Source organism: Macaca mulatta, chromosome 2, assembly GCF_049350105.2.
Source record: "Macaca mulatta isolate MMU2019108-1 chromosome 2, T2T-MMU8v2.0, whole genome shotgun sequence".
Lineage (NCBI taxonomy): Eukaryota > Metazoa > Chordata > Mammalia > Primates > Cercopithecidae > Macaca > Macaca mulatta.
Window position 1 is genome coordinate 83,321,688 of NC_133407.1, and position 14,090 is coordinate 83,335,777.

The window sequence follows — 14,090 nt, forward strand, 5'->3', positions numbered from 1 at the left end:
TCTTGCTCACTCAACTGTTACTGCCGCTTCAGTTAGCTGTGATGCTAAATAAATGTTGCTGATTGTTTTTGATAAATACTCAGGTTTTTTTTTTTTTTTTTTAGATGGAGTCTCGCTCTGTCGCCTGGGCTGCAGTGCAGTGGTGCGATCTCAGCTCACTGCAAGCTCCGCCTCCCGGGTTCACGCCATTCTCCTGCCTCAGCCTCCCGAGTAGCTGGGACTACAGGCGCCCTCCACCACGCCTGGCTAATTTTTTGCATTTTTAGCAGAGACGGGGTTTCACCGTGTTAGCCAGGATGGTCTCGATCTCCTGACCTCGTGATCTGCCCACCTCGGCCTCCCAAAGTGCTGGGATTACAGGCGTGAGCCACCGGGACCGGCCATAAATACCCAGGTTTTTTAAAAAGGCTACTTGCACTGAGCAAGGTCTGAGTCAGGTGAAATAAATATAAGTACTTAGAATGGGAGTTTAAAGGGAAGTGCCAGACGGGTCACATAATGACAATACTGTGAGAATTGTTGGGACATGGGAGCCTCAACCCTGATCTGCTCCCTCCAATGCCTGCTAGGCTGCTGGTTTTCACCCTGATTTGAGCAGCTGTTGGCTTTTAAGACTATTCTGGAGCTGAGAAGAGGGAGATGGGTATACGGCACGTTAAAATGCCACACAGCTTGCTATTCTTACCAAGATTCAGCTGTTTTTCTTCATTAAACACTCCTTGGATTGTTACAAGCCTTTAATTTCCCCGTCCAAAGAAGTTGATTGTGACAACTTTTGTCAGTATTTTGTTGCTTTTATGTAGGACTGTATTTTTGGAGATCCTTCCTCTGCCATTCCTGCTGATGTCCTAATTTCTTACTTTTAAACTAAAAATATACAGACTTGGAAAGTCTATTATTTTCTACCCACATTCCAGTACATCATCCAGTGCACCCCATTTGGGAGGCTACCAGTATAAAATAAAATCTTCCTTCAAAAAACTCAGTTGAGGTTTATATTCTCTCTGAAGGGCATCACATGATTAGGACGAGTCCTTCTGCCTTTTCCAGACCTCCTGTGGCAGCTCCATTCTCTTGGTCCGCTGGATTGAAACTCAGAATTAGCTGACACTTCCCTTCCTCTCCAGCTCCCACATTCCCTCAAGTCTTCCCTCACAATCTTATCCACACATGACCCTCCTTTTCCATTACCAATGTACCTTTGTCTCTTGCCTGCCACCATCTCTACCCTGTTTACCAACAGTAAATGAATCTTCATATAAATGTCAGTTTGATGAGTTTGCTCCAGGGGCTCAGAGGTGTCCACCAAAGTCTTCTTGCCTTCTGGATAAAACATAGCCTTTTTAGTGTGGCTGTCCAAGTTTTCACAATCTGGACCCAACTTGAACTGGAAGTCATACAACTTGGGTTCTGACTCCAGTTTAGTTTGTTTTGATTGCACAGAGATATAGGGCAATATTGAGTGCCCACTATATGCTGAACCCATAGTTCAGGGAGATATAGATACGTAAACCTCTAGTTACAATATATTGTAGCCAAGAACTAGGTAGAAGAATCAATTAAGAAGACATCTGAGGCCGGGCATGGTGACTCACACCTGTAATCCCAGCACCTTGGGAGCCCGAGGCGGGCGGATCACCCGAGGTCAGGAGTTTCAGACAGGCCTGGCCAACATGGTGAAACCTTGTCTCTACTAGAAGTACAAAAAAAAATTAGTTGGGCGTGGTGGTGCACGCCTGTAATCCCAGCTACTTGGGAGGCTGAGGCAAAAGAACTGCTTGAACCCAGGAGGGAGAGGTTGCAGTGAGTTGGGACCATGCCATTGCACTCCAGCCTGGGCAACAAGAATGAAGCCCAGTCTCAAAAAAAAAAAGAAGACATCTGTGAAAGCGTCTTTGAAAAGTATAAAAAATTGCATTCAGTAGATAAAGAAGAACAAACAACTATAATATCTCATGATTGTTATTATCAAAATAATTATAAACAAAAATAAATAGAAATTATAAAGATGCTCAGTTTTTATTACCTATTTAGTCTTGGTGTCTTCATTTGAATAATGGTTTGGGCAACTTAATGAGAATAAATGCTTTATTACAGGTGAACATTTTGTGGGGTACCTTTTATAAATAGAGTTCTATAATCACACTGTGAAACATTAATGATTACTGATACCTCGCCTTCATAATAAAAAACAACCATATGAGAAAAAAAGCAGTTACTTACGCTCTGCTTTTAACTGTCCAAGGATGGAATTTTCTCCTCTGCACATGGTTCTGAAAATATGTAAAGGAAAAAAATAATTACAGAGGTTTCAAAACAACCAATCCCATGTAGTATCTGTAGGTTTAATTCTAACACAAGTAAAAACAGAACAAGTGCTTCTATGAGAAGATGCTACGTATATTTCTAAATGCTAAAAAGTTACATGAATATCACTTTTGTAATGTTACTAATGGGACATGATAGCTGTTTTGAGTTGGGTAAATGGAAAAGTTATGTCAGATTTTAGAAAGAGAGGCTATTGAAAAACGATGGGTCATGAATGAACTTTCCCTCTTACAAAACTGGATAACAGCAAAGATAAATTTAGAATGCATCAGTAGATAAGAATACTTACAGAATCACATTGCTCTCAGAGGTGAAAAGGGCAAGCACTTAGCAGAATAATTTACGAATTAAACTATTAGAATGGGCTGTCTCTAAAGTCAGCAAAACCACTTAAAAATGAAAAATATAGTCTCAGATAAAGGACTCTGCTAATGATTTTGTTTCTTAAGACTCTGATAATCGTTCATGAATTATAAAATCTGACAAAACCAAAAATTCTATGCTTCATCTGCTTGTTCTATGAGAGTAATAAAGAGTATACTTATGCCTGAGAAATGCTGATATTATTAAAGATGATGCCAGCAAATAGAGATGTTTTTGCATAGTAAAAGGTTATAGATTTTGTTTCTGAACAAAAGACAAATGTGTTACTTCGTTCAGCTGGTTCGAAGGCAAGAAAATAGTCATAGAAAACAATTACAATTGACAATATTGCAAAAATAATATTAGAATGGTGAATGAAATTGATAAAATTCAATTAAACATTATGTCAGAGCCTTAAATACTTGAAAAGCTTTTTTTTTTTTTATCATTTTGTAAATCAGATAATATTAGAAATGTGCAAATCTTCAGTCCAAGTATATAGGCCAAAGCACAGTTAAAGCTCTCTTGTACTGCAACAAGGCAAAGCACCCTGAAGGAAACAAACAAAATATATCCTTGAAATGCTGGTAGATAAACAGATACAAGTCTGAAACATCAGTGAGAAAAAAGAGCATTAAAAAAAAAATTTCCACTACAATGGTGCACTCAAACTGCTCACAGATCCTCCAGCAGGAGCATCTGGGGAGGGGCCCAAGCAGGAGGGCATCTAAGCCTCCACCCCTGATTTGACCAAGGCCCTGACCCCTAATCTGCTTTACTTACCAAGGGTTCTATGTAAGGTATCGTTCGTCCTCTCCCACCTTTCAAAAGGGTTTGATTAGAAAGGTGAGAAACTACAGGTGGTTCACAAAAATAAGAGATTTTGGTTAAGTGACCCTGAAAGAAGGTCAGAGGTGCCTTTCCAGCCCTTTCTATGCAGGCTCTCTAGCCTGTGCTCCCCCCAGCCACCAGCTAGCACTTTCTAGCCCTTTTCACAATGCTCCACTGACCATATCTGAAGCCTTAAGAGGAACCCAAGTGTGCCCTTTTAAATACATATAAAAACTCAGCTTTTAAAAATATCAAGCACAAAACTTTCCCTAAAATTTTAACAAAGATGTGGTAGAGAAAACAAAATTCCGGAAATGTATTTACTAACAGAAGCTATCATTATCAACCTTGTTGAAGGACTTGCTGCCTAAAAAATCATAACCAAACACAAGCAAATCATACCATTGCAGGCATTTATTTTTTCTCTATTTACTGCAAAGTACATGTAAATCTCAATAGCTATTTAACCACTTAAAGATAAGTTTCAATCAACATTATACATATATAGAAATAGACAATAACTATACAAGAGGGACTAATATTTTAGTTCGTTTATGTTTGCCATGTGTCTTAGGCCAATCATTTATCATTGTAGACTCCATTTGAATTTTACCAACTAGCAAACAGGCCAAGATTTGAAAGTAAGATAAAGTGTTCATTCGTTCCCCATTCCACTGAATGGAGGCAGAGAAACACTGCCATTCTCTTCATCAGCTTACACGCATGATCCAAAGCTCAAAACAGACCATTTAGAGTTTTGGCACCTGTAGTTGAAGTGCATGATTGCCTGTAGAGCATTTCCTCCGCCGGTTGAAATGTCTCCTTCGAACCCTGGCAGAAGCGGTATCACGACATATACCCGGTATTTCTGGTTTTCCCTGCAAAGGTCAGATGCAGAGAAATTCACCCAAAAAATAAAAGGTAGTATCAGCTTTAAATGACAGCCAAGCAATTCACATGGTTTTTGAGATTGAGTGAATGGCTTCCTACAACACGTCAACACGTTCTGTCACATTTCAGGACTTGGGAGGGGGGTGCTGTTGGACTGGAGGACAGAAGTTGTCATCCAGGCTATCGCTTCATAGCCTGAATAACAAGCTGAACTTGGCAGTAAAGTAGAAATTGTACCCATTGTCTCTCTACAGCATAATCGCTTGTAGGACAAAATGCAGTGTAAGAAATCCTTGCTTGGATCCCACGGAAAGAGGCAGGGAGAGGAGGCTATAACAAAGTTTTGAAAAAAGATGTTATCTTAATAGTTAACACAGTACCTAGCTAGAGTCATGGAAATAGTAGACATTCAGTTAATAATTGTTGAGTAAATCAGTTCTCATAGCCAAGATCTCAGGGGCAAAAAGACACACTGGATCTATTATATTTTCCAAAACAGAAGTCATCATTATCTACTTAGAAACTCTGAGTTTTCAGCTGTAAAATGTTACCCTAGGCCCTTTAAGAATTCTGAGAGGCCGGCCGGGCGCAGTGGTTCATGCCTGTAATCCCAGCACTTTGGGAGGCCGAGGCAGGTGGACCACGAGGTCAGGAGATCGAGACCATCCTGGCTAACACGGTGAAACCCCGTCTCTACTAAATATACAAAAAATTAGCCGGGCGTGGTGGCGGGCGCCTGTAGTCCCAGCTACTCGGGAGGCTGAGGCAGGAGAATGGCGTGAACCCGGGAGGCAGAGCTTGCAGTGAGCAGAGATGGCGCCACTGCACTCCAGCCTGGGCGACAGAGCGAGACTCTGTCTCAAAAAAAAAAAAAAAGAATTCTGAGTGGCCAATATGTACATTTAAGCCCCCTGCACATACAACACAGTATTTCATGTCCCACTGTCTCAAGTGATTAACGACAACCTTTGACGGAAAATGAATTCTACTCAATGATATAACAATAGAAGAAGAAAGTGTAGGTTTCCCTCTTTGACAGGCATTCAGAAAGTCAGAAATTTGAAGTATGCTCCAAATAGGTACCATTTATTCAGAATCAAAAGCTATTAACATTCTTGTCTCTATTTATAGGATATACAGGAAGAAGAAAAAGCCTCGAAAGGAATGTGACATACACTGTGATCAATGAATTTCGCCGGGATATCTGGGAGGACTACAGTCACACAAACGTGTGTTGTTATTGGTTAATTTTCAAGTCCGATCTACTTAAACTTCTCATTTCTAAAGTGCATTTTCTTCTAACCAACTAAAATTTTCTCTCATGTGAATATTATAGTACTCTTTGGGGGATCAGATTTTATTACTGATGTCTCTGAATGTCGATGTATACGTGAGGGCAAGTGGGGAGAGAAGTTCAGGGCAAAAATGACTACCAACAACAGAATTTGGAGGCCTGTGACAGTTTGGCTGCCTTGCTAAGAAACAAGGAAATTAAGTAGGTTGTTGTAATGGCATAGATTAATCACTAGATGGCAAACATAGTTTGAGTTGGAAAGAAAACATTAAAAAATGTAAACTGTTCAAGTTTGCTGCTTGATAAGAATAAAAGGCTCATATCCCTATATGGTGAGCAGGATAGTGAAAAAGAACAGAAACAAACAAACAAACAAACAAACAAAAAACCTAAGCTATTAAGCTATTTCCCCACAGCCAACATTTAAAACTCAAAATAAATTAAACTGGACACTTAAAAATGGATGTCATTTGGCCTCAACTGCCTTTTCAGAATTCAGGGTTATACTGCCTTACAGTATAATCCTCCCATAACCACAGCCCAGTGACAGGAGACTACCACCTTTGTTCAGAGGTACACCTTCCTACTAATAAAGCTTGGCTTATCAGCCTTCCGGGCCTCCAATGAATCCCACTTCTTCTAGGTCACCTTATCGGCTACTTCCTCTGCCAAGCCATCTTGGCCCTTCCAGTCCGAGTTGGTTTATTCTTGCCTCGGCACTCACAGCACATGGCTAGGATGCCTGTTCAGCACTCTTTCTGCTTCACACGATAGTGATACACACATCTGCTCTCTAGGCTACGTGATAAGCTCCTTGGAAACACAGGATGCCTGTCCACATATCTTTCTGGTTTTGATAGTGCTCAATCAAGAACCCTGGCACATGCTATACACGCGGTATTATTTGCTTTAGGAGGATGGGATCAGGTTGGAAAAATGTTTCTGGGGAAGTTTCTGGTAGAGAAGAGGCTAAGCTGAACAGGAGTTTTTTTCTTTAAATTAAATTACATTTTATTTGTAAAATGTATATAATATATTACATACTTTTTTCTTTAAATAAAGTTATATTTTCTTTAAATTAAATTACATTTTATTGTGGTAAAATACATATAATATAAAATTTGCCATTTTACCCTTTTTTTTTTCCTAAGATGGAGTTTCACTCTTGTTGCCCAGGCTGGAGCGCAATGGTGTGATCTTGGCTCACCACAACCTCTGCCTCCCGGGTTCAAGCAATTCTCCTGCCTCAGTCTCCTGAGTAGCTGGGATTACAGGCATGTGCTACCATGCCTGGCTAATTTTGTATACTTTTGTATTTTTAGTAGAGACGGGGTTTCTCCATGTTTGTCAGGCTGGTCTCGAACCCCTGTCCTCAGGTTATCGGTCCACCTCGGCATCCCAAAGTGTTGGGATTACAGGTGTGAGCCACCACGCCCAGCCCCCATTTTTAAGTGTATAGTCCAATGGCATCAATTACATACACAATATTGTATAACTATCATGATGATCTATCCCAAACCTTTTCAACATCCAAGACAGAAACTCGGTGACTATCCAGTCATAACTACCCTGTTTTTCCCTGCCTGCACCCCCTGGTAACCTCTAATCTGCTTTGTCTTTATGAATCTGGTGGTTCTGGATTTTGCATGTAATTAGAATAATACAATACTTGTCCTTTATGTCTGACTTGTTTCACTTAGCATAACATCTTCAAGGTTCACCCATGTTGTGGCATGTGTCAGAATTCCCTCCTTTTTAAGACTGAATAATATTCCATGGTATGTACATATCACATTCACCTGCTGATGGACACTTGTGCTGTTTCCACCTTTTGGCTATTGTGAATAATACTGCTATCAGTATTAGCATACAGTATCTGTGAGTCCCTGTTTTCAGTTCTTTGGGGACTATACTCAGGAATGGAACTGCTGGGTCATGTGGTCATTCTATGTTTAGCATTTTGAGGAACCACCAAATAGATTACTTTCAAATGAGTAACATATGCTCATAGTACAAAATGTAAGAGGTAGATGATTATACAGTGAAAAAAATTCTCTCTCACTCCTTCATCCTGAGGGCAACTCCTGTTAACAGTTTCCTCCATGTTCTTTTAGAAATAGTGTATGAATTTGTAAGAATATATGTACTTTTTCCTTCTACACAAATATTAGAATACTATAAACACTTTAAACACTTTTCTGAACATGATTTTTACCATTTAACAGGGTATCTTGGAAATCCTTCCACATCAGAACATACTTACTTTTTAAGAACAGGGACCATGTATCTGTACTTTAATATTTAAACCAGTTCTCTATTGACAGGCATTTAAATTGCTTCTAATTTTGTTTCTATTTCAAAATAAATATTTTGATATTTATGTTGACTAACAAAAGTAATGTTGGAAAAATCTTACAAGTGGTATTGCTGGTCTTTTGACACAAATGTTTGTGATGATGTTTGTAAGGGACAGTTCTATTTTGTCCTTTTTTTAAGCAAAAATGATTTTACAAGGGAAATCTCATATGTAGGATATTGAGAAATGTCCTATAAAAATATTATAAGACATTCTTGCAAATTTTAGTTTGTAGGAATCAGAATATTCACATTTTCTTGTTTTTAGGACTCTCTTAGCTCCATTTCAAACCCTTTCCTATTTTACAATATAGTAGCTCATAAATTTCCTGAATGATGAAAATTTTGAACTGTGTTCAGCAAACTCGTGGAAACTATTTAGATTTTCACTGCTGTAGAAAAAAGGGCTCTGGAATTTCAAATGCAAAATTGTGGTTGAATGTAAGCCAAAGCACAGAAGATTCCACGGGACACTATGTCCAATCTGCCTCCTTGATCCAATCCACAGAGGACAAGAGTTCCAGCTGCTGAGGAATCTAATGCCCTTCAGAAATACTGAATCCTCACAACATGGGGTTTGGGGAAATCATAGCAATCAGCTTAGGGTAAGAATCTGAGCCCCTAGTGTATAAAATATATATGATCTTAAAAGCAAGATAATGGCTAGTGGGCACTAAGCCCCGGATAACTACCCATCATGCCAGCAACCACTTCATCCACATTAGTTCAATTTCTATAAAACAGCATTCTCAGGCTTCTTGTTAAACGTTTTTCTTCAGAATTCACTAACTCTTATGGCAGTGCTATGTATAATAGCTAAAAATTGGAAATAAATGTCCAATAATAAAGGGATGGTTAACTACATTATGTTATAGCCATTCAATGGAATGATCATCTTGCAGCCACTAAAAATGACCACTATGAAGGCTCAATAGCACGATACTGCTGGTACTGTGTTAAATGACCCCAATGTAATGTTATAAGACAATAAAAATGTGGCAGGCCAATGCTACAAAACATTATATCATTTTTCCCTTTAAATGTGTTAACTTCCCCCACTCTGTGACCGGAGAAACAAAGCAGGCATTGCTCCCGGGGTGGCACTCTCACCCTGGAAGAGTGGTGAGAAGCAGGACACAAAAACATCAACTTCTTTTAGATGTGGGGAACTGGAGAGAGATTCTCTAAGCGGAGGCAGGAGTGTAGAGAAATAAGAGCAAGACTTAGGGCAAAAAATCAGTCCTTCGGCCTCAAGCTGAATTGTGGGGAAAACAGGATAGACCCCACTCTCTTTTCAATGTGAGGATATGAGAGCCAGGAGGATCTGAGCCTTGCTTTCAGGTGAACTCCAGAGCAATGTGGAGCATGTCGTCCAGCAGCTATGCGATGTGGCAGGAGCAGAGGAGAAGTGGTAGAGAGGCAGGCCTGAAGGTGAAGGCTGACATCCCCAAGCTACATTAAGCCGATGCCAGAATAGGCCCGAGGGAGATCAACACCAGTGCCTGGAAGCCCCTTTCCAAAGATCCAGGGCCCCATAGCATCAAGATCAAGGAAGGGATGTGGAGGGAGAGGAGGCAGGAGTAGAACCCTGATGCTGAATACAGAGGGGAAATAATGAGAAATCACTGAATTTGGCCACGTTTATCAGGAAGTGCCAAAACTAAAACCTCTCCTATTGTGTGGAAATGCGCTTGAGCTAGAAATTCAGATGAGCTCTAGGAAAAGAAAATAAATTACAATTCAACAGAAAATAGTAGTGTGTGTATTAGCCAGGCGTAGTGGTGGGCACCTGTAGTTTCACATACTCAGGAGGCTGAGGCAGAATGGCATGAACCTGGCAGGCAGAGCTTGCAGTGAGCCGAGATGGCGCCAAGGCACTCCAGCCTGGGTGACAGAGTGAGATGCCGTCTCAAAAAAAAAAAAAAAAAATTCAAAATGTTTGTGATTGCTATAAAGCTGCTTGTACCTTTAAAAGCAGAGTACGAATGTACCATGTAGCTGGGTCACAGCAGTGATGTACCTCTACGTTCCTTTTCTTGTTTTTGTCTGCTGCATAAGCCCCTCCTCCTTCACCCCCTGGTCCCTCCTCAGCATGAAGGACAGTTAGGAGAAGCCTCGTCTGCTCACAACTGGGTCTCAGGGTCTGGCAAGAAGGCCCCGAGGAAGCCTGATATGCTTCGCTAGTGACAAGACACTTTACTTTTTGAGAATTTGGGATTTGTAGTTTGTATTTCATCACTGTGAACTTCAAGAGCTGCTATAAATTGTATCGTTGTAGATTTTGCAGCAGTGAATACTGTCAGAAATAAGAATTGTGGTTAGGGCTTAGTGTGTGTATGTGTGTGTAAAGAGAACTTTATACTATGGTGGTATCAGTTATGCTGGAATTGGACCTATAGCTTCTTGGTCGTTTGGGACATAACCCCTTTTATTTTGTGCTTGGCAAATCCTTTAAAAGAAGATCCTTCTGGGCTTCAGTTTCCTCATCTGCACATGAAAGAACTGGCTAAAATCATGACTAGTCCACTAGAAATGCTGGCTCTATTTAGCACTGACTTTACCTATCCTCTATGTGACTTTATAGATTTTGAATTATTATATATTGTGCACAAACACACATCATTTTTCTCATTGGTTATCTTTTGAAAATGGCAAGCTTTCAAACTTAAGAATGCTGAGGGATTCCCCTGCATGTTTGACTTAGACTTCACCCTGGGCTTGATCGTTTTTTGGCCCTGAGTGGCCCCCAGATGAGGTTAGACAGAACCTTATATTAAACTGTTCCCAGTATGGCCCAGTCCGTTTTCACTCTCATTTTTCTTTAAGTCTCCTTCTTCCTTCCTCTCTTTTCCAGGGCACATGCTCAGGCTCAAAATGATTGCTGGCCTCTGCCTTGTGCTAATCTTTACATTTCTCTATCTGCTGAGATTACCATTTTATACAATTTTTAGAATTAGAATGAAAGCATTTACATGATCTAAATCAAAAGGTCTCCTGCCACGATCTGTTGTCATCTGTGTCCCAAGGTAACCTCTTCTCCAGGAATCGTACAGAGCTTGGGAGTTATCCCACAAGAAAAAATGTGAAACCAGTGATTGGCATAGTTAGATAAAATGTGTTTTATTCTTTTTATTATAACTGCAGTTAAATTTTCTTTAAGACAGTGTTCCTGAAACGAACCCAACATGTCTTTTCAGTTTGGTACAAAATTATAAGATATGGTAATTATGGACATAGATTTTCTTTAAACCCAAGAACTTATTTTTCTTTTTTTTTTCTTTTTTATTTATTATTATTATACTTTAAGTTCTAGGGTACATGTGCATAACGTGCAGGTTTGTTACATATGTATACTTGTGCCATGTTGGTGTGCTGCACCCATCAACTCGTCATTTACATCAGGTATAACTCCCAATGCAATGCCTCCCCCCTCCCCTCTCCCCATGATAGGCCCCGGTGTGTGATGTTCCCCTTCCTGAGTCCAAGTGATCTCATTGTTCAGTTCCCACCTATGAGTGAGAACATGCGGTGTTTGGTTTTCTGTTCTTGTGATAGTTTGCTAAGAATGATGGTTTCCAGCTGCATCCATGTCCCTACAAAGGACACAAACTCATCCTTTTTTATGGCTGCATAGTATTGCATGGTGTATATGTGCCACATTTTCTTAATCCAATCTGTCACTGATGGACATTTAACCCAAGAACTTTTAATCTATCAAGCATTACTTTTAAAAAATAAAACATTCATCTGATTTTTTTTTTCTTTTGGTGACAGGGTCTTGCTCTGTTACCCAGGCTGGAGTGCAGTGGTGCAATCCATGGCTCACTGCAACCTTGACCTCCCAGGTTAAAAGATCCTCCCACCTCAGTTTCCTGGGTGGCTGGGACCACAGGCATGCATCAGCACACCCAGGTAATTTTAAAAATTTTTTTTGTAGAGACTAGGTCTTACTATGTTGCATAGACTGGTCTTGAACTCCTGAGCTCAAGTGATCTTCCCACCTCAGCCTCCCAAAGTGCTGGAATCAAAGGCATAAGCCACAGTGCCCAGCTCATTCAATTTTTAAAATTTCAAGATAAAGTATTTTTCATAGATTTCTGGGAGGCTTACCATTCGAAAATTTCCACATCCCTTGAAATGGGGGAAGCTTTGTAGCTTACTAGTAAAAAGCACAAGTTGAGGTCCTACAGACATGGTTTGAGTCCTACTCCTATCCAACCACAGCTATATGACTTGGCTAAGTTATCTAAACTCACTAGGCCTCAGCAGCCTCATCTGTAGAATGGGAGTAATTACACAACCAATCCCATAAAGTTGATACAAAGACTGAATGAGGTAACACAGGTATAGCACTGATTATGTGGAAAGACTCAAACTATTTGGTAACAGTTTTATTCAATTATATCAACCGATGATTTCAATTAGAAAGCTTGCATATCTTCAAATAACAACAAAGTAAATAGCATCTAAAATTAAAACAATGCTAAACTAAACATATATTATGCTTCAGAACACATTTTATTATTTTACTTTATATTTTGGGGGAGAGTGTTATCAGATCAATAACAGGGAAATCAAAAATCGATCCCCAGGCAGAGTGAGCTATAGGTTTCTGGCAGCAAACTTCTAGACAGAAGTGTTGTAATTGTGTGCCTAAACCTGTCACAAGATGAACAAGAGCCAGTGGTGAGAAACCAAAACGAATTTTTCTTATCCAGAAATAGCCATCCAATAATTTAAAATATGGAACATTTAAACATCTTTTTAATTAAAACATTTCTTTTTCTAGCATAAATACTAATTTTGAAACAGCTGATTTGAATATCATGCTTCTTTATCCTTGCTTGAATTTACAGTGAACAACATATTTCCAGATGATGAATATCATGGAAATGCTGTAATAATTTCTTACTTGAACTGGTGCTTTACAGCTTACAAACTACTTTCACATATATTCATATAAACTAGGTAGAACAGATATTATTATTCGTGGTTGGTGAAGAAACAGCGTGTCAGAATGGCAAACTGACGTATTCAGAGGGTCACATACCTGTGGATAACAGAGCTGGAGAGAATTCAGGTCTCCAGACATCTGGTCCCCCAATAATTTCAGATTTCTCAGTGTGGTATTTCCCATACCACCCACTTACAGGCAAGCAGTAGCTCTTCTACAGTTATAAGAAGCATGAGGGGCACTTTGGGAGGCCAAGGTGGGCGGATCACTTGAGGTTAGGAGTTCAAAACCAGCCTGGCCAACATGGTGAAACCCCGTCTCCACCAAAAATACAAAAAAAATTAGCTGGGTGTGGTGGCATGTGCCTGTAATCCCAGCTACTCAGGAGGCTGAGGCAGGAGAATTGCTTGAACCTGGGAGGTGGTGGTTGCAGTGAGCCAAGATTTTGCCACTGCACTTCAACCTGGGTGACAGAGCAAGGCTCAGTTTAAAAAAAAAAAAAAAAAGAAAGAAGCATGGTAAGTTTGAACAATGTTCAAAACTGTATTTTTAATGGAGTTAAATAGCATATTTTTCAATGCAGTTTAATATTAAAACACAAAAGCATTAAGTCAACTGCCTATTTTCATTGCATGCGTCAACTTTTTGTTGCTAAACTATAAAATGCACTTTCTCGCTTCCTGACTTTCTACCAAAGCAGAAAAATTATGCATGTCAAGTTTCCATGTGCAAAGATCTGAGATCCTCCTCAGAAACCATTCATTCATGGCACACAGTGTTTAAAAATGTGTCTACCTGGAGCAGTTGGTCCTATCTTTTAGCTTAGTCAAACATGGCATAAAACAGTAAATTTTAGACTGTGGATTATGATTTTTTTTTTTCCTCTCTGATGTCCAATCACATTTGAGTTGTCAAAGAAAGGTTTCAAGTGGGTTGGGCAGCTGGCCTCAACTCTGAGACAGTTTTACTTATTAGAGTGAAGATTTTTTTTGTTTTTAATTTTGATTCCCCTGGCTGTTCTTAGGTCAGCATGGAATAAACATGAGTCTGAGGCTCTAGGTCATGTCAGAATAT

The 14,090-nt window shown here is 39.7% G+C and overlaps 1 protein-coding gene across 8 annotated transcripts in view; it reads right to left on the reverse strand.

The window, feature by feature from the left end:
* The window catches only part of PLD1 (phospholipase D1), a 205,404-nt gene that overhangs the window by 33,215 nt on the left and 158,099 nt on the right, over nt 1-14,090 (reverse strand). For all 8 annotated transcript variants that reach the window (XM_077991683.1, XM_001085464.5, XM_077991684.1 and 5 more), the window contains 2 exons: nt 4,287-4,400; nt 2,224-2,273 (listed from right to left, as the gene is read on the reverse strand). In XM_077991683.1, the coding sequence (XP_077847809.1) occupies nt 2,224-2,273; nt 4,287-4,400 (164 nt within the window). The remainder of the gene's footprint in view (nt 1-2,223; nt 2,274-4,286; nt 4,401-14,090) is intronic.